At 41.7% G+C, this 21,329-nt stretch overlaps 1 protein-coding gene across 4 annotated transcripts in view; it reads left to right on the plus strand.

Annotated features, from left to right (window-relative positions):
* USP31 (ubiquitin specific peptidase 31) overlaps positions 1-21,329 on the plus strand; it is an 81,816-nt gene that overhangs the window by 27,123 nt on the left and 33,364 nt on the right. For 3 of the 4 annotated variants that reach the window (XR_015154635.1, XM_086375326.1, XM_086375327.1), the window contains exons 2-6: positions 12,891-13,028; positions 14,290-14,378; positions 14,468-14,560; positions 15,232-15,367; positions 17,645-17,789. Coding sequence is in view for 2 of the 4 variants with exons in the window: in XM_086375326.1 (XP_086231452.1) it covers positions 12,891-13,028; positions 14,290-14,378; positions 14,468-14,560; positions 15,232-15,367; positions 17,645-17,789 (601 nt within the window). In the remaining 2 variants the exon portion in view is untranslated. Of the gene's footprint in view, positions 1-12,890; positions 13,029-14,289; positions 14,379-14,467; positions 14,561-15,231; positions 15,368-17,644; positions 17,790-21,329 lie in introns of those variants that run through there. The other variant, XM_086375328.1, reaches the window with a different exon arrangement.

The following is a 21,329-nucleotide window of genomic DNA, read 5'->3' on the forward strand; positions in this document are numbered from 1 at the left end:
GAAGGGGATGACAGAGGATGAGATGGTTGGATGGCATCACCGACTGGATGGACATGAGTTTGAGCAAGTTCTGGAAGTTGGTGATGGACAGGGAAGCCTGGCGTGCTGTGGTCCATGGGGTCACAAAGAGTTGGACCCGACTGAACTGACTGAACTGAAAGTGATATTATCAACCAGATCAAGAAATGGGTTGTCACTAGCTGTCCAGAAGCTCCCGTTTTTGGCCCCTCCCAAAACCTATCCCCTCCCTCTTCCCCAAAGGTAACCACTTTCCTGGCTTCTAACATCATTGATTAGTTTTGCCTGATTTTGAATTTTACTATAAGTGAAATAAAAATATGTTTTTATTAAAGACACTTCACTGAGATATAATTTATATACTGTGTACTTGCCCATAAAGTGTAGATAGAATTCAGTGATTTTGAATATATTCACTGAGTTGTGCATCTAGCATCTCAATTTTAGAGGAGATTTTTATTATCCCCAAAGAAACCCCATATCGATTAGCAGTCATTGTTCATTGCCCCCAACCTCCCAGTGCTAAATGTTCACTAATCTGGTTTTCCTATTCTGAACATTTCATAGAAATGGAATCATTCAACACATGGCCCTTATATTTGACTTCTCTCACCTAACCTGATGCTTTTCAAAGTTATGTTGTACCATGAATCGTAACTTCATTCGCTATGATGGCTGAAAAATACTCCATTATATGAATACACTATGTTCTGTTTATGACACTTGTTGATTGACATTTAGATTGTCTGTTCTCTTTGACTATTAATGAGTAATGAGGCTGTGGTAAAGAATCCACCTGCCAGTGCAGGAGACACAAGAGACTCGAGTTCAACCCCTGGGTCAGGAAGATCCCGTGAAGTAAGAAATGGCAACGTACTGCAGTATTCTTGCCTGGAAAAGCCCATGGACAGAGGAGCCTGGTGGGCTACAGTCCATGGGGTTACAGAGAGTTGGACAAAACTGAGCGACTGAGTGCACACACACACAAATACTTAACTACAAATTTTTGTGTGGAAATATGTTTTCATTTCTCTTGGATGTATACCTGGGAATAAAATTTCAGGGTCATATGGCAACTCCAAGTTTAACTTTTTGAGCACCTACCCAACTGTTTCCACAGCATCTGCACCATTTTACATTCCCACCATCCCTTGTGTAAGGGTTCCAACTTCTCTACATCCTCGTCAATATTTGTTATTGTCTGTCTTCTAGTATAGCTATCTTAGTGGGTGTGAAGTGGTATCTCACGTGGCTTTTATTTGCAGTAGGGAGTCTTTTGTGTCTGGTTTCTTTCGCCAGAATTCATTATGAGTAACCTCTCTTCTGGTAAGTGTAATATCTAAAATATTGTAGAAAACTTGGAAAATATGTAACAGTTGAAAAAGGAAAATTGAAAATGTGTACAAGTTGTTTAGCATATAACTTTTTTCCCCCTTTTTTATGTGTTTTAACGTAATTGAGATCAAACTATAATTTTGCACTGTGTGATTGTCTTCATATAGTATTATGTGAGTCATTTTTTTTAAACAACTCTTTAGATGAAGGTTCTAGTACCTATTTTTGGATTGTTTCTGGTTGCAGCAAACGTATTTTTAACATAAATTTTTGTTTTCACTTTTTTTTCAGGACATTTAGAAGTGAAATTCCTGTCAGGGATTATCTATGTTGAAGGTTCTTAAATCATGTTGTCCCTTCATTTTTGGAAGGGTTGTGCCATTAGCAGTGTGAGAATGTCTGTCGTACCCCACTTTTGCAGGAAAGAAATCCTGAAGTTGATAAGTGGGAAAGAGCATTGTATTGTTTTAATTTGCATTTCTTCATTGATAGTGAAGGTCACACAGCTTCATCTGTTCTTTAAAGTGGGAGGACGCCTATATGAGAGTGACACTGAGAGAATTTAGGGAATTACCCGGTTTGAATTTCACAGACTTCTTTTGTTTGCTCTGTGTCTTCACATACTCTTTGAGTTAGCTTTCCTGTTCTACAGGTAGATGAACGAGTCCTGTACCGACTGTGCGTGCGTGCATGTGTGCTGAGTCCCTTCAGTCACGTCTGACTGTCTGCGACCCCATCCACTGTAGCCTGCCAGGCTCCTCTGTCTGTGGGATTCTCCAGGAAAGCATACTGAAGTGGGTTGCCATGCCCTCCTCCAGGGGAATCTTCTCGACCCAGGAATCAACCCTTGTCTCTGGCATCTCCTGCATTGGCAGGCGGGGACGCCTCCCTGTACTGACTAGCATTGGCTGAAATTGGGGCATGTCAGACCAGGTCTAGACTGGAAAGGTTCTAGCACTTTCCCCGGGAAAGCACAGAGCCCGAATAAGCTGGAGGCTGCCCCTGTGGTGGTTGTGTGCTGCCTGCTTCCCGAAGTGAGGTTGAAGGAACCCGCGGAGGCTGGCCAGATCTGGAGGCTACAGCCGTGTGTGGCTTCCTAGTCAGCCTGGCTTAGCTGTCAGGCGTGCACAGTGCTGGGCGTGGAGGAGAGTGATATGGCAGGTCCGTGACTTGAAAGCCTCTTTAGCCAGTTAAAATTTATTTGGAGTGCTCTAGGTTTATGGCAATATGAATGTGTAATTCATAGTGAAATTTACTGGGTCTCTGCTTATGAATAACATCTCTTGATTACTAGTAATTGATGTTTTAGTTATCAAAATGCAATCAGAATATTGATTCAAAGCAAGATTATTTCCAGAATAGTTTGAATCCCTTTATAAAATTGTCTGTTTGGTGAAAAACATTTGAGATCTGATTATCATCAAATACCAACATATTCAAAACCAAGAGGACGTATACTTTGCTAGTGAACACACACACTGATTATGGAGGAAGTTTATTTGGCCTTGGAGTAGTTCAGGGCCGCGTGCCTCCCCCACTCTTGTCTTTCCCACACTATTCCACCTCCAATTACGTGTAGGTCTCTTTGTTGTTGTTGTTCAGTCACTAAGTCATATCCGATGCTCGTGACCCCATGAACCATATGGCATACCAGGCAAGAATACTGGAGTGTTCAAGAATACTTCTCTGTTCATGGGGATTTCCAGGCAAGAATACTAGAGTGGGTTGCCAGTTCCTTCTCCAGGGGATCTTCCTGGATCAGGGATCGAACCCCTGTCTCCTGCATTGACAGGTGGATTCCTCACCACTGAGCCACTAGGGAAACCCATAGGTCTCTTTACTTCCACCCCAAAGGGGAGTGACACTCGGTTGAGAACATCACTGGCCTCTGTGAAGGTGAGCAGGGCCATGCGCTGAGTTCGTAAGCCAAGCCCCTGTTGCCTCCTTGTCTTCCCACCACTTCATCAGGAAGCTGCGGCTGCTGCTCTTTTTTTCTCTTCCTAGAGCTGAGCTTTCACCTCCCACCCGGCAAGCCGCAAGCCGGGAGGCCTAAAAAGGCCCCTGGTGGGTGGCTGGAGGCATAAATTCTTTTTTTTCCTCTCTCTTTCCCTCATTTTTCCTTGGTCCTGGTTGCTTTTACCCCCACTGGTAAGATCCAAAGGTTGATTTTGGTTTTGGGTTTATGATTAATAAGGCAGGAAACTTTAATTTAAAACTCCCAAGATCTGTCTAGCCAAGAAGAAAATTCTTAGCATAGTGCAGCCTGACTGTCAGGGATTTGGGGCCAAAACCTCAGCTAGATGTAAGGTCTGTGTTTGTTTTGTTGTTGGTGTGTTTTTTTTTTTCTTGCCAGCCCTTTCTGTGAATGAGAGTTGGTTCCTTGGCCAAAATACTAGGGTGTACTAAGATCACCCTGTGTACCACTTGGTTATTGTTATCAACAAATTCATTTAGAAAATGTGGAAAGCAGTGAAATATGTAAAGGAAAAATCATTCCAAACTTGCTCCTTTATATTTACAAGGATAAAAAGCTAAAAGGTCTTTAAAAAATGTTTTTTCAGAGTTTGAAATCAAACTCATGTAGTTTTGTATCTTCTTTCCACTTAATTTTATTATATATTTACATTTTTGTATTTTCTAAAACTTTGAAACGTTTGTAATGTTCTGCGGGAGAAATATATAGTAACTTCTTGGATATTTAGATGGCTTTTCCAGTTTCTGTTTTGAGTGCATTGATTTATTTTGGTTGTGCTGGGTCTCTGTTGCTGCGAGAGGGCTTTCTCTGGTTCTGAGCGGGTGCCCCTCTCTAGTTGCAGTGTGCAGGCTTCTCATAGCTGTGGCTTCTCTTACTGTGGAGCATGGACTCAGGGCCCGTGAGCTTCCATAGCTGTCGGCACAGGGGCTCAGTAGTTGTGGCTTGCCCGGTTTAGTTGCCCATAGCATACGGAATCTTCCCAGACCAGAGGTCAGACCTGTGTCCTCTTCACTGGCAGATGGATTCGCCTCTACTCTACCACTAGGGAAGTCCCTGTTTTGAATTTTAGCTGTTGAAGATTATTGCATTTCCCATATGATGACCTTTTAGTCACATCAGGGCTTGGGTGTTTCCTTTTTTGATTGTGTTGATAGCTAAAATTCTCCCTCTTCCTTGTTCTTCTTCTTTTTTTGTTAAGTTTTTTAAAAAGTTCTATTTTACTATAGTTGGGAAGAATCTTAGATTGTGTAGGAAAATGTCAAGGAGACTAAAAACAAGACACTTGAGTTTCTTGAGTTAGTTGATCGGATGCATAAACACATTTTGGTGACCCAAGTTGACTTTGGAGTTGGCTCGGCTTGACCAGTTAGAGGGTCCTAGGACGGATGGAATGACGACATCAGAATCATCTCCATCAGCAGACCAGCCTGAGCGTTATAAGGTGAACACTTCCCTTTATATTTGCTATTGACAGACAGATGCAGCTCTCCCAGGGCAGATGGTCGACTCTCTGGTTTGCTTTCTGTAGCAACCGGGGATTCTCAGGCAGGGCATATTTCTTCACATGCTGCAAGCTGATCTGCTGACATAGTCCGAATTCCTCCTTACTCCTTAAATAATAACATTTCAATTAGATAGACTGCATTTTTGTTTCTGGGCCATATTTCAGTCATAGGAAAAAAATGCTAATTAGAACAAAACAGACACTGATTAATACAGATTTATTTGAAAGCAAAGAAGCTCCCAGAAGCCTCAGGCTTGGTGCAACTGTAGGTCAGTCTCCAGCACATGTTTTGTCTGCATTGAGACTGGCGCTCAGAATGAAGAACCGTAAACCCTACATGATCCTGAGTTGTATAAGGGAAGAAACCATTCATTGGAAAAAATAATTATGGGCAAAAATGTTTCAAGGCCATTTTAATCATATGTGGGCTTCCCTGGTGGCTCAGCTAGTAAAGAATCCACTTGCAATGTGGGAGACCTGGGTTTAGTCCCTGGGTTGGGAAGATCCCCTGGAGAAGGGAAAGGTTACCCACTCCAGTACTCTGGCCTGGAGAATTCCATGGACTGTATAGTCCACGGGGTTGCAAAGAGTTGGACAGGACTGAGCGACTTTCACTTTAATCATATGAGGTTGGAGAATAGTGATAACATTGGACAAGTTACTTTACTGAGCCCAAGGTTTTTTGTCTGTAAATAATGATGTTAATATTGTACTTAACAGCCTAGGGAATTTCTGGGGATTAATTTTTATAGGAAATAACACCTATAAAACAATTAGTACAAAGCCTGATACATTAAAGGCTCTCTAGTATTAACTTGTTGTTATTATTCTTTGTGTCACATACTGTATTTGCTAGGTTTCTAGGAAATAATATTGAATAAGACATCCCCGAGCAGTCTAGTGGTAGAGACAGATACGAGATTATGTATCCTGGTGTTTTGAATAAAATGCAGTAATTGATATAATGCAGTTAGGACAGAAGAGCCTCCCGTAAGTTTTTAATGCTTTTGGGACTGAAAATTTAGTGTTTTTTTTAGCATGGCATGCTCTTTCTCAGTCTTGGCTTCACATTAGAAATAGAATTGTTAAATCACATTTGAAAAACAAAACTGTTGATGAACAGGCCCCACCATTATCCTATGGCTGCTGCCACTTACGGTTTTTATTTGTTAAATAAATTTTCCCAGGTGATTCTATTGTACCACCATGGGTCAAGAGCCAGTGCCTTAGGTATTTCCTTCTCTTTTTCTTTGGCATTTTCCAGGATTATACTATACCATAGGCTAATTCTTTGCTTTTTTCTTGACTTTTAAAACTTACATGATGATAGGTATTTAGAGTTTAAAGTGCTTTTGTGATTTCATGAAAGCCTCACAATGGTAAATTTAAAAAAGTATTATCATCCCCGTTTTGCAGAAAAGATAGTCAAGGCTCAGAAAAACTACACATTAAGTAAAAGTTGGGCTTAAACCCAGGTATTCAGAATCCAGTCTTTCTGTTTCTACTGCATTTCTACCAGAAATATTCAACCAGTGTTTAAATACTTGAAGGTGTTCTCTTGCTGCTGTGTTTTCTATTGATACAGCTTTATGATCTGTTGAAAAATCTTGCTCATTGTTCATCTAGCTGAACCACTTGTGGTCTATTTCTTTTATTCTGGCTCTAATGCTCTCGACCATACTTCCAGCCTTAGCTATAATTTCTTGAAATGCACTAGCCATTTCTCAGTCCTTCTATTACAACTTTTTCTTTTATAAAAGAATAATAAACCCTTTCCTAATTTTTATTTCATCAGTGAGTCCCTGCCACCAAGTTGTTCTGGTATATATTAATTTAATACTGAAAACTGGTAACTATAAGTATCCCTTGCTGTCCAAATCTGTTTTCGTTTCTAAATTTGGAACTTGAGAACTTGGACATAGGGTACACCTGTGCTTGAGCTACACTTTGTTTGGCTGTCAGTCTGGAAGGATCAAGGAGCTCTGTACCAGAATAACTCACTCTTCCTTATGGCCAAACGTGAGCACGTGAACAAGTGGTATGTGGTGGTCTCTACAATTCTCCCCGAGTTGTCTTTCCATCCTAGAAGGAAACTCCTTTCCCGTCGCCTCCTTCCTCCTCTCCTCCACAGGGTCCCAGCTCCATCTTTCTGAGGAAGGAGAGGGAGCAGAGAGAGACCTTGTGGGGGTGGGAGTGGAGGGCATTCCAGGTGTAGGGACCATGGAGGCCGTCCAGTCTCTTTCAAGGGTGGTAGTTGCCCCGGCTGGCTTAGTCCTGAGGGCCTCTCTGCCTCGTTTGCGCTGTTATGTGAATAGACCTCCCCACCACAGGTGAAGACACAAGGAGGAAGGGCTGGATGAAGGTCACGGAGAGCCCTGTTGAGTGTGGCTGTGTCCTGTACCCTGGCATGGAACACTTTGTCTGTCACTGTTTTTTTAATGGGTCGTATCTGCTTTTACGGTTTTCATCAATTTGTACCAATTGCATCCCCTATGTTTTTAGTTTGTTTTTCATCAGCTTAAGTGTCCAGAAGGTCAGATATAAGAGCTGAAACTTTTCTCAGGACAAGTGCTTATCGTTCTGTTCTTTCCAGCACAGCCCAGAAACCAAGTTTCAGTTTTAGATCTTTCTCTTAAAATGTAAATATATTGTCCTCCCAAGTTTTTCTGTTCTTTTCCAGAATCACTGAAAGTAAATTCTATGTTCCTTCTGGCATAGAACCAAGGAATGTGAGTGGTGATTTGGTTTGATGAGTTTTGGCAAACTACCTTTTCTCCAAAAGAGTAAGCCAACTCCTAATCGTTCATGTCAGATATTGCCACATCCATTCCCCATGGAAGGAAGTCACTAATAGCCATTGCTTTGTCATCTTTTTGGAGTCAGTTAAAGGATGTCTTAAACCAGTTACTGTCTTTTCCCTGGAGCCCAGGATTCTGCTGCTTCAGTCCTACGGCTATATGGAATGAAAGAACCTCATGTCTAATTTTTTTTTTTTTGAACTCCAATTGGATAGACTTCATTCTTTTTCTTTTCTGGGCCATGCTTCCAACTCATTCCCCCCCCCCCCCCCTTTAAGGGAGAAAAAACATTCTCTGTAGTTCTAGACCTTAAGGTTTTATTTGAAGGGTGAAGAAAAATTTTAAGAGGTTTGAAGGCCCTAAAAATGTGTTTTGACTTTTACTCATTGTTTAGTAACTAGATGTTAGGGATCATCTAGAATGAAAAATAGGAGTGATGGTTAGATTTATTTATAGTGGTACATAAATATTTAAAGCAGCAGTTTCCAGTTTAATGTTTTTACAAATCAGCCTCATACCCAGATTCTGCAAAGTAGACACAGATGTGTAAGGTTAATTTTAAGAAGGTTCATACTCTGTCATAGAAGTGGCAAATTTATGTGATTTCTCAGATGGTAGAAATATTTACAGATGACATATTCTAGTGATAATCAACTTTTAAAAAACCTGCAAAACTAGAGAAGGATTAATTTTATGACATCAAATAAACTAAGACTTAATTAGGAAAAAAAATGATAAAAGACAAACCAAAACAGTGTCAGATGAGGCCCCAAAGAAAAACCAAATCACTTGCTGGTATTCTAGGGGCAGAGTTTGGGTGAAGATGTGAGATGCCAGGGTCTCTGTGCTGGTGCAGCTCAACTGCTTCATTGTGTTACCAGCAGTCAGCTTCAGTGAGTTCCCCGAGATGGCCAGCGGTGTGGGGCAGAGCCGTGCTGGAGCCCAGGCTCCTTGACCCCTATTGTGTTTCTTCTTCTGTAACACACATCAAAGGATGGTTACTAGATTATTCTGTGTTTTGGTTTGTCTGGGGAAGAAGTGAAATGGTCCCAGCAGTCCCTTGGGTCTCTGCAGTGGGAAGAAGTCACCACTGTGAAGGGGGAAAGGAGCCTTTATGTTGTGTTTGTTCAGTGAGGTTTCCTGTAAAATCCCCTTTAATTTGAGATGCAGTGATTTAGGATGGGCTTGGCCCTAGAGCAGTTTTGGCTGTAGTTAGAGAGGGTTGTTGCTTGTCGAGTCGTGCCCAACAAGAATCTTGCTGAGCAGCTTCAGCACGGCACCTTTTACGCAGTGATTGGAGAAGTGCTAGATGAGTCGAAGTGATAATGGCAGGAAGCGTAAATCAAGTTTCATGCAATCTTGATAAAGAATTGAATGCTGTCCCCACCCTGAATTTGATGGACACTGTGCATAAAATATCTGTTTTGACACATAGAGAAGCGTTTTATTTCTGCTAATTTGTCTCTTAGGACGCATATGCTGGGAACTACCCCTCCTCTACTTTGGAAGTAAATAAAGGAGAGGGTCTTGAGCAGAAGCTGGTTATGCTGCCAGCATTTTGTGTGCCTCATCTGTATGCCAGGAGGCTTGTCTTTATCCCTGCTGAACCTACAAGTTCCTCTTGGCAGTTGGCCTCTGCTTCCTCCACAAAACAAAAACAACGTTCCGTGCCGCCCTGTCTATAACGTCTCTGAATCCGTAACTATCCTTGCCTCCTCTGCTGTCTCTCCCCACTCCTGTTTAAGGCAATTCCTCTGCCTCTTTTCTGAGTCCTTCCTTCTCCCCTTCCTGGAGAATCCTTGCTTCAAGTATGTCCTTTCTGTTAGCTTCTTCCCTCAGCACTTAAGTCCCTCCATCCCGTAAGTGCCCCCTCTGGGGAACTAGAGCAGCTTTCTTCCTTCCTTTTATAATGAAGCTTCTTGGATACGAAGAGTGGTATTCTTGATACTGTTCAGTTGCCTTACCTTTTCTTCTCCTTGACCCTCTCTGATCTGTGTCACTGAAATGGAGCAGGAATCAGTCTCTCAATTTGCTGTTCTGAAGTGTCCCCCTCTGTGTTTGTCGTACTTGGCTTTCCTTCGGTGGTTTGAGTCGTTTCCATCTCCTTTAGGGTTTCTTCTCCCTCAGCTTGTGTGGTGCCACTCTCTTCTGGCTGCTCCATCTGATCATCTTCTTGGGCTTCTTTTCTGGGACTTGTCCGTTCTATAATATTTGGTCCCAGCTGCCCACCTTTTCTCATTAAATGTTCCCTGGGTTATTTCTTCATGCTCATAGGATAGGATGTCTTCCCTGTGGCTCAGATGGTAAAGAACATGCCTGCAACATGGGAGACCCAGGTTCGATCCCTGAGTCGGGAAGATCCCCCTGGAGAAGGGAATAACAACCCACTCCAGTATTCTTGCCTGGAGAATCCCATGGCCAGAGGAGCCTGGAGGGCTACAGTCCATGGGGTTGCAAGAGTCGGACACGACTGAGTGACTGACACTTTCACGGGATAAGTGTACGTGCTCTGATTGAACTTACCAGCTCAGATCTTTTCCCTGAGCACCAGACCTCTCCTCACTGGGGATCCTGTGAGTCCCTCAGACTTAACCTGTTCAAAGTGCCGCAGCCCCACTTCTCTTCCTCTGTTCCCAGTTTCTTTATCCACTGAAGTCAGAAGCGAAGAACCTGGTGTCGTCCGGGTTTCCTCTGCGTATCACCCAGTGTAGCGCCATCACTCGTGGGTTTCTCTTCCCGCCTGAGCCAGCTGCAGGCTCACCTGCTAGTGCTGCTGATTCCTTTTCTTTCTTTCTTCTTTAACTGATTCATGTTTCTTTGCTAGGAGGTCTCTTTCTTCTGTGGATCACATTCTTCCACTGTCCATCACAATGACTCTAGTTTTGATTCTGCTAAATGAGAAAATAATTATGGCCACAAGCCAAACCATTTCAAAATGGAGTAAGATGTGAAGTATATGAAATGCTACGGGGGGATTGAGGAAAATGAAGACTGAGAAAGAAAGAATTAGATTCGGTGACTGGGTGGTGTCAGACCTCTGGGTGAGTTCTGTAGTGCAGTGATGTCTTTACCCACACCCACTCCCCCTTTTTTATACCTGCTTCTGAAGTGGTGTCCGCATGGTATCCTTCAGGTCACACAAATTCTTGTTTGTTACCAGGATCCTTCCTCTTCCTTGTTCACTTTATTCAGTTAGTGAGCTTTGCCCATGACACCTCCATATTCTCTTCATTTGTGTCCCTTTAAATTTTTTCCTCCTTAAATTCGAATTTTATAAATCATCTTTTTGTCCCTCACGTTGAATTTGATCATCAGTTTGTGATGGTTCTTCTTCCTAATTATTTATCCCTTTTCATCTGTTATCATTATCTTAATTAGAAAATACAATGGACAGTTGTTCTTTGACTTACTTTGTCATTCTTCAACTTTTAACACTGTTGATCACTCTGTCCTTAGCTGTCTGCTCTTGACTCTTGGGACTTCATTATCTTGATTTTCTTGCCACATCTTTGATGGCCTTTTCTTGGTCATCTTTAAGGACCTCCTAAATAGAGCAGTCCTCTGGATTCTGTCCTCTGGCGGATGGATCTCTCATGATCTTGTCTGGACAGTGTCAGTCATATTCATGATTTCAAGGACCACTCATCCCTTCACCCTGAAATCCTTGTCCTGAGCACAGACTCTTTCATTGAGTGCAAGACCTGTTTTTTTCAGTTGCTTACCAGGTATGTCCATTTGGAGGTTCCAGATAACTTCAGATATAGTGGATTCTAATCCACTATACACATACACACATATACACTAAACACATCACTCTCTTTTCCAGACTTATTCCTTTTTTTTTTTTTTTTAATCTTGTCATGATGAAGGGAACCAGCAGTGGCCCATCATCCAGATAAAGACACGTGAATGACTCTAATGCCTCCTTCCTCATTTTGCACATTCGTTAGGTCACGTGCTTGTGTGTGCCAAGTCACTTCAGTCGTGTCCAACTCTTTGTGACCCTACGGACTGTAGCTGTCCAGGCTCCTCTCTCCATGGGATTCTCCAGGCAAGAATACTGGAGTGGGTTGCTGTGCTGTCCTCCAGGGGATCTTCCTGACCCAGGGATCAAAGCCCACGACTCCTGTGTCTCCTGCATTGGCAGGCGGGTTCTTTACCACTTGTACCACCTGGGAAACCCTCATTAGGTCACAAGTCTTATCAATTCTGCTGCCCCAGTTTTGAAATCTCTCTCCAATTTGCCCTCACAAACTTAGCTTAGACCCGTATTCTCGTCTTGTCGCTTCATTTGTCTTCTGACTGTGCTTCCTTTGTGCAGTTGTCTCCCCTTCTTTCTCCCTGCTTTCAAATCCGTTACTGATAGCTCACATTTGAGTGCTTACTATATGTCACTTATTTGTGAAATGTTTTGCATGTATTCACACTTAACCATCACACTAAACATTTATTATCCTTTTTACTTTGGAGCAAAGTAGGCCCGGCCTCACCAATAGTGAGCGGCAGGACAGAGATTGAATTCAGGCTATATGCTTCAGAGCCCGTGATCTTAATTTTACTTCACTGCTTTACCTGCAGCCTTTCACTGGCTACTCCTCTTTGCAAAGACTAGAATCTTTGGAAGCAAGTCACTGTCATGGTCCATATTCAAGGTGGTAGGGTTGGGGTTGTGGGGGTTAAGGTCCAGCTCCTGGAGGAGAGATTCTTGACACATTATTTAGAATTCTTCTTTAAGGGAGATTTGTCTCTTCCTACTTATTTACTCAGTCATTTACCTTATGTGGACTTATTTTATACTTTGGCTTATCATCCAACACTGTAATACTTTTACCAATTCTCATTTTTTCTTTTACTTTTTAAAAAATTGAAGTTATAATTGGCATATAACATATTAGTTGCAAGTTAACAATGATTTGGTATTTGTAACAGTTCTTATATTTAAGATGTTCAGGTTTTAACCATGTTTTTTTTTCCTATTAGTGAATTAGAAGTGAATTTTTTTTCTATTAAAAGTCTTAGCATGCTGTTTTGATGGTTTCCTTTAGATCCATGTTCCTAAAAGTAGGATTGTTGGGTCGGTGCATTTAAAAGTTTTTGGTGCACAGGTGGGGCTTTTATGAGTGTCTGGTTTCATATTTACTGTCTTTACAGGAAGTACTCACTAACACCCTTGAGATCTTGCATTCCTCTTTGGGATTATGGATGCTTTATCTTTAAAGCCAGAAACTCACTATTCATTCTGATTTATCTACCCGTGTAGAGTATTGTGTCAAAGAATGCACTGCAGTATCGGGGAAATTCCCAGCACGATGCCCAGGAGTTTCTGCTGTGGCTTTTGGACCGAGTTCACGAAGACCTCAATCACGCTGTGAAGCAGAGTGGCCAGCCTCCTCTGAAGGTAAGGGCACGCCCCCGGGGCAGTCAGAGAGTGCTGAGCTGAATGGAGGAAGGAATGAGTGCAAATTCTTCCAAACCTCTTCTGAGTAGTTGTAGCAGTTTGTATTTAGTTAATACTGTGAAATTGACTGAGTTTCGTGGATACTTAGAGGTTGTCTCCCCCTGCGCCGCCGCCACCACCACCGCTGCTGGCAGTTGTCAGGAATGAGAGTCACTGTCTCCAAGGAGCTTACACTCACGAGAGGGGACACATGTGCCTGTATACCTTTAGACTGACATTAAACTCAGTAAACTGTCTTTAAAGCAAAAATTTGCCTTCTATTCCAGTGAGACATAGTCTGTAGATCACTGGAATGTGATCTCCACACAATCAAAGAGGAAATGTATGGATGTCTCTGCTGTTAGGATTAGATTTGAGTGTCGGAACTGAACCCTTAGAATCTTCTTACTGAAAATCAGTGATTCATTATCAGTTTTTTTTTTAATGTCTTAATATGACAGACAAAATGATTTATGTAATGGAAATAAAGTGAAAGTGTTGTTCTCCTCTCATAGCTTTAAAAAACTTTTGATAATTCTATTCTGTACCTCAAATTTTAAATTTCTAGTTTTGGTGAGCTGTCAGATTATTCTGATTCAAGGTCCTTTGTCCCTGAACATTCTGTACTGTCGTATGACTGTGCCCTTGTGGCTGCCTCTCCCTCCAGACAGAGACGCACCCAAGATCAGGCGCTGTGTCTTACCTCTCTTTGTATCCTTATGCCTTTTGCAGCGCTCTCTGCACGTGGTACCTGATGCTCAGTAACTAACTGTGGTGGCGGGGAAGGGGATGAAAAGCTTAGGTAAAATGTGAGTAGAATGATTAGGCCTAAGTAGGCAGCAGAGCTAATAGGTGCTAGAGAGCAAATTCCCTTTAGGCAGGAATTGGTACTTTTGAATGGTTGAGATTATTCCCTGGATGAGGTTGGAGGGAGCCTGTTGAGCGCTGGAGGAGGATTGCAGCGCTCGGGGGAAGGACTGCCCAAGGGCCTGGATGGTGTGGCGAGACGGACAAGTGCTGTGTCTGGGAGAGCCTTGTGAGGCCATGAGTCCATGTGACCCACGTCCTGGCAGCTGTGTTCTGGTTCCTTGAGCAGATGCCTTTCCCTGAAACATCTGGATCTGATGCAGATCTGGTAAAGGAGGTCTGGGACATTTGTGACATCATCAGTCAAGACCAGGCGCTTCTAGTCTGTGAAGTTGTACTTTATTTTTTTTTTTAGCCACCATCAGAGACTGATATGATGCCTGAGGGACCATCTTTTCCTGTCTGTAGCACTTTTGTACAAGAACTTTTTCAAGCCCAATACAGGTATGAGCAAATTAAATTTCCCTTATGTTGTCTGCTTATATAGTTCGAGGTGATCTTAATGGGAGTGTCTTACATTCTTACTTTTGAAGATCTTCTTTGACGTGTCCTCATTGTCAGAAGCAGAGCAACACTTTTGATCCTTTCCTCTGCATTTCTTTGCCAATTCCTCTACCCCACACAAGGTAAGAACAGAGTTAATCAAATTAAAACTGTGTTCCTATATGTTCCTTTTCTTCCGTAGCCGCCTCTATTGGGGCTTCTTATGTATTTAGACAAGTAATAGCATTAGTGATAAATTGAATACAGGCATTATTAAGGCCTTGCAGAAATTTATAAATGCCAGTCTGAGCCAGTAGGGTCGACAGGTACACGGGACAGGCAAGTCTTTTTGGTTGGTCTGGTTGTACTCTGTTCAGCTGGTCGTCCACCTATAGTATGGGAGCTGGAGAAGGTTGTCGAGTGCCTCCTAGAGCCTCTAGAGACCTTGTGTTACACTTTTAAATTAGCTGTTTTATTTGAACTGTTCCTCAAAATTTCTAGGAGTTAGGCTGTTTTAAAGAAACCGCAAAGCACAGGACCAAGTATTGGTACGCTGTATGGTTGTTTTATAAATACTGCCCTTTCCAAAGCATTCTTTGGTGCTCTCACAGGAGTCCGTGGGCACACGTCCATCTCCTCCACCATTGTGAGCCAGTTCTCTCGAGTTATTGATTATCACTGGATAGTTCTGCATAGGTCCAGCTGAAGGTGTGGGTTTGCTTTAGTGTTGTTGATTTTATGTCAAAGTTGTTTTGCTCGTTCATTTTAGTTGAAGTAAGCGACTAATGAGAAGATCTGACTTTGATCTGCACAGGCCTCTCTATGTCACCGTAGTGTATCAGGGGAAATGCTCTCACTGCATGCGGGTTGGCGTGGCCGTGCCTCTGTCTGGGACTGTCGCCAGACTTCGGGAAGCAGTGTCCGTGGAAACAAAGATCCCCACTGATCAGGTAATAAGCTTGCTAAGGCCGATGACACACGAGCCACAAAAATGTTGCTTTCTCTTCTTCTGGAACTTTTTTTTTTTAACAGTTCTCAGTCAAACATGATTGGATAGAAATTTAAAACTATGTTGCTTCTACTGTTAAAGGAAAGATAAAAACATCAAGATCCAAAGGAGAAAAATACACACAAAAACTTTTAATTCTTCATTTAATTGTGTATATATATATTTAAAAGGAAAAGCTGTGACTTTACACCAAGACCTTCTTTCAGCTTTGTTTATAGAGTATAATTAATTAAACCAACACCACCTTAAATCATTCTGTGGATGCTCATGTGGGCCACAGGAAGAGCATCCTGTGGTATTTGAAGGTCAGAGAGGCTTAGAAAACCCAGCCAGTTGTTCTTGAAAATTCCTTCCCATTATGGTGAAAAGAATGAGCCTATTGCTAGTACTGTACGTACAGGGGTCAGTGTGGTTTATTTTCTGATTAGAGTGTTTCACCTTGTTTAGATAAGAGAAAGGAAAGTTGTAACCCCCTCCAACCCCCCACCTTTCTTTTTTGAGTGAATATTTGATACACAGTTGTATTGACCCAGAATAATTTGGCCTGTTTGTGACTTGACATACTTTTACATACCTCTTTTACTCAATTCACTGTTAAGAGTTTTATTGGGGTAAAAAATTCCCTATTTAATATTTACCAAGGAAAGATGATTCAGTGGCTGAATGGCTTTTCGCTAGATAACTTCTGAATGCTGCTATGTAATCATGTAAATAATGAAGGTGTTTTGTATTTTGGCCTCCTGTGACCTCATCTGGGAAGTATTGCAGTAAAACAGATACCACCAGCAGTGTTGCCCTGATGCAGCAAGTATTTCATATTTTCATAGGCCAAGTCCTCGCAGATTGATAAAATGTTCGTGATTTTCCTTACTTTGAAATGCTCGTTCATTCTTTCTTTTTGTTGTAAATTCAAGATGAGGGGAGAGAGAGAGAGGGAGGCTTCGGTGTGTGTCTGAGGCTAATCTGGTTGTATCTTTAAAGCCTCCAGTGCTGTCTGGCTCTTTTTGCATTGTTTAAGTGAGTGATATAATTACAGATTTGTTTTGACCTCAGCTTGCTGGAGAAAGTGAAGTGTACTTGTGTGTTCACCTGCAGGAAGACAGTGTGTTCATTAAAATTGTTAGAAGAAAAATACGAGAGGACTGTTTTTCCTGGATTGTGGACTATGCCACCAAGCCCTTTTCACCTCACTGACTCCTAGTATATTTGTGATAGTAGAGGGGGCCTTAGGAGCCCAGTCCAACCTCCTCATCTGAAGGAGGCCCAGAGACACCATGTGACTTGTTCAGGGTCATGGGGCTGGTTGGTGGCAGGCCGGAACTGGAACCTCTTGAGGCCTGGCCCAGTACTTTTTCACTGGACGGGGCTGCTGAGCGTGTCATGAGGTCTCTACATGTCTCCATTGTCTTTTTCCCCATCTTTTATTTTTCTTTCTTTATGAAGTAGTCAGCCATTTCAGAAGCTTAATAAAAGTTAGTAAAAGTGAAAGTACCTTGTATTAGGATCTTAGAACTAAGGCTTATTAACTTTAATACTGTGTTGTATATTCATTTATATTTTGTCTTGTGCATATACTTTATTTACTATTTTATGAAAATGGAACCATGTGCTCATACTTTTCTTTTCTGACTTTCACTATTTACTTAGGAGATCTTTCCATGTTAGTGCAAATATATGTAGCTTATTCTTTGAAAGAACTTTATAATTCCAGTAGAACTATAGTATAGTTAACTAGTTCCTTTTGTTGGGCATTTGAGTCGATTTACTTTTTTTTCCAGTACAAATCTCCATGGTTATTTGACATTTTTTAATCTGAAAAGAAGAAAATTTAATGGTAGAAAATCTCAGAATCAGATGTAGACTCTTATTGCTATGAGGCTGGATAGTTGTATAACCTTAGGCAAGTCACTCCATCTCTCTTTAGTTTCTTCTCCCTGTGAAACAAGGGCTTTAGACTTTGTAAGCGCTGACTCTCTTCACCAAAGCTGGATTTAGTGCCCCAGCACTCTGAAATCAGTTTGTTGTTATAAAACCACAGAGGATATTGCGCTTCCAAGATTCTCTTATTAAAGGCAGATCGCCCGGGCGTGATGAGATGTTTCCAAGCCCTCAACTCCCCTGCAGGCCTGCTGATCTGGAGAAGTTCACAGCTGGATTAGGAGATCAATTCTTACTGACTTTCCAGTTACCCAACTATTTGCATTTTTCCCGTTTTTAGATTGTGTTAACAGAAATGTACTATGATGGGTTCCATCGTTCCTTTTGTGACACAGACGACCTGGAAACAGTCCATGAAAGTGACTGCATTTTTGCCTTTGAGACTCCAGAAATATTTAGGCCCGAAGGAATTCTCAGTCAAAGAGGTAAATGAGCATCTGTTTCCATAATACCACCTGGGTTTGCAGGTTTAACAACTGTCTACTCTTTTAGCTTATTGTATGATGGTGTAATTTTTTGAAATTGTGGTGAAATACACTTAACATATCTTTTTATGATGGTATCCATTTTAGGTTACATATTTCCCTGGAAGAAGGTAATTCTTGAAAAGAACTTTGTTCCTGGCCTTAGGTTCTTCAGCTCCTAGGGCTTCTGTTCTTTTTACTCTACTCCAGTGGTTGTCAAGGCATCAGTGTCACCTGGGAACTGATGAGAAATGTAAATTCTTAGGTGCCCCTCCAGACCTACTGAGTGACAGACGCTGGGGGCAGAGCCCGGCAGTCAGTTAACAGGTGATTCTGGTGCAGGTGAGAGTTGGAGAGCTGCTGCTCTACCCAGTCTTACCAGTTTTTTGCACTGGTGATTTTTAGAACTAAACTCTCCTCTAGCCCCTACTCATCTTCTGGTTGCGTACCCTGACTTTCAGCGGCCCGCTGGAATCTCTGCTTGGAGCCCCACGGCCATCTCACACTGAGCGTTTCTTTCTTGCTCCTCTTGTGTTTTTTCTGTGGAGTATCACTGTCCTTCTTCTCACCCAAGCTTGGCCCAAGCACTTTTCTCTTGGATTTTGACTTAAATTCATAACTGATCAAATACTCTGTAGTTTTCCTGTTCATTCTACTGCTGCTGACACAGTGCAGACCAGTCTCAACTGGGCTTTTCTAGAAATTTCTTTACCCCTGGGCTTTCTCCTGTTCAATTATTTCTTCACAGTGCTACCAGGCTTATTCTTACATAGAGTTCTGATCATGTTACATGCTTATTGATGTCCCAGTGGTTCCCCTTTGTCTGCAGTTAAATCTAAATACCTTGGAAGAATGCCTGGTCCCTTTTGTCTGCATTTAAATCTAAATATCTTGGATGAATGCTTTGCTTTTTTTCTAGCCTCTCTACTATTAGGTTGGTGCAACAGTAACCACAGTTTTTGCATTGTTGAAATTGGCCATTTGATAAATTGGAATACATTCTAAATAAATGTGGTGGTTACTTTATACATCATTTTAATATGTGTTTCTTGCTTTGTGTTTTTTTGTTTGCTGTTTATTTTATATTTATTTTAGACTATGGAAAGCATGTTAGACAAAAAGCAAATTTGAGCAATTTTCTTATTTGAGGTCAAAATGGGTTGTAAAGCAGCAGAGACAATTTGCAACACCAACAGCACATTTGGCCCAGGAACTGCTAACAAATGAATAGTGCAGTAGTGGTTCAAGGTGTTTCGCAAAGAGGATGAGAGCCTAGAAGATGAGCCTAGTGGTCAGCCATCGGAAGTTGACAGTGACGATTGAGAGCCATCATCAAAGCTGATCTTCTTACGACTACATGAGAAGTTGCTGAAGAACTCAGTGTTGACCATTCTATGGTCATTGAGCATATGAAGCAAATTGGAAAGGTGAAAAAGTGCAATAAGTGGGTACCTCATGAGCTGCCTGGAAATCAAAAACATCGTTTTGAAGTATTGTCTTCTCTTATTCTACACAGCAATAACGAGCCATTTCTTGATCAGATTGTGACTTACGACGAAAAGTGGATTGTAAATGACAGCTGGTGACGACCAGCCAGCTCAGTGGTTGGACTGAGAAGAAGCTCCAAAGCACTTCCCAAGGCCAAACTTGCTCCAAAAAAAGGTCATGGTCACTGTGTGGTGGTCTGCTGCCCATCTGAGCCACTTGAGCTTTTTGAATCCTGGCGAAACCAGTACATCTGAGAAGTATGCCCAGCAATTGATGAAAACTACAATCCCTGCAGCCAGTATTGGTCAACAGAAAGGGCCCAGTTCTTCTCCACAGCAACAACTGACCACACTTCGCACAATCAACGCTTCAAAAGTTGAACGAATTGGTCTACAAACTTTTGCCTCATCCACCACATTCACTTGACCTCTCGCCAACCAGCTACCACTCGACAAGCATCTCAACAGCTGTTTGCAGGGAAAATGCTTCCACAACCAACAGGATGCAGAAAATGCTTTCCAAGAGTTTTTATGCTATAAGAATAAACAAACTTATTTCTTGTTGGCAAAATGTGTTGATTATAATGGTTCCTATTTTGACTAATAAAGATATGTTTGAGCCTAGTTATAATGATTTAAAATTCATGCTGCTGTTGCTGCTGCTGCTAAGTCACTTCAGTCATGTCCAACTCTGTGCAACCCCATAGACGGCAGCCCACCAGGCCCACTGGAGTGGGTTGCCATTTCCTCCTCCAATGCATGAAAGTGAAAAGTGAAAGTGAAGTCGCTCAGTCATGCCCGACTCTTAGCGACCCCATGGACTGCAGCCTACCAGGCTCCTCCGTCCACGGGATCTGCCAGGCAAGAGTGCTGGAGTGGGTTGCCATTGCCTTCTCGCAAATTCATGCTACAAACCCTTAATTATGTTTGCACCAACCTAATATATTCCATCTTCTTTCCCATGTACCCTATCCAGATTTACTCTTTATTTCTTGAACATGCCACATGCTTTTATACTTTCCCTCCTGTTTGCTCTGCTGAAAATTCATTTCTGCAGCTCTCATTAACACCTACTCTGTCTCCCCTAAGCACACATTCCGATCTCCTCATCCCACTCGTCCTAAGCAGCCACTATTCTGCTTTCTGTCTCTGTAGATTTTTTTAGTCTAGATGTTCATATGAGTGGAATCATATAATACGTGGCCTTTTGTGACTTGTCTCTTTCACTTAGCATAATGTTTCCAGGTTCGTCCATTATAGCATATATCAGTCCTTCAGTTCTTTTTATGACTGAATATTATTCTGTTATGTGTATATACCACATTTCCTTGATCCATTCGTCTGTCGATGGGCATTTGAATTTCCACCTTTTGTCTGTTATGAAGTAGTGCTGCTGTGACCGTTCGTGTACAAGTATTTGAATACCTATTTTCAGTTTTTTTTTGGGGGGGTATATACCTAGAAGTGTAAATGCTGGGTCATATGATAATTCTGTGTTTAACTTTCTGAGAAATTGCCAGACTGTTTTTAGTAGAAACTGCATCATTTTTTCCTTCCCACCAGCAATATATGAAGGTTACAGTTTCTCCACATTCTTACCAATAGCTGTTATTTTAGCCATCCTGGTGAGTGTGAGGTGATACGTCATTGTGATTTTTTATTTGCATTTTCCTAATGATAAATGATGTTGGTCATCTTTTCATGCAGCTTTAGGCCATTTCTTCTTTAGAGAAATGTCTATTCAAGACCTTTCCCTCCTTTAAACTTGGCTTGCTTACCTTTTTGTTTTTGAGTTATGTGTTCTTTATGTTTGCTGGGTACTAGACCCTTGTCAGATACATGATGCAGATATTTCCTCCCATTCTGTGGGTTATCTTTTCACTTCCTTGATACTATCTTTTGAGGCATAAAAGTCCTTAATTTTGATGAAGTCTAGTTTTTCTTTTCCTTCTTTTGTTGCTTTTGCTTTTGATGTCGTTTCCAAGAATCCAACACTAAAGCCAAGACCATGAAG

The sequence above is a fragment of the Bos grunniens genome, chromosome 25 (genome assembly GCF_055505025.1).
Source record: "Bos grunniens cultivar Pamir isolate PY7600 chromosome 25, Bosgru_T2T1.0, whole genome shotgun sequence".
Lineage (NCBI taxonomy): Eukaryota > Metazoa > Chordata > Mammalia > Artiodactyla > Bovidae > Bos > Bos grunniens.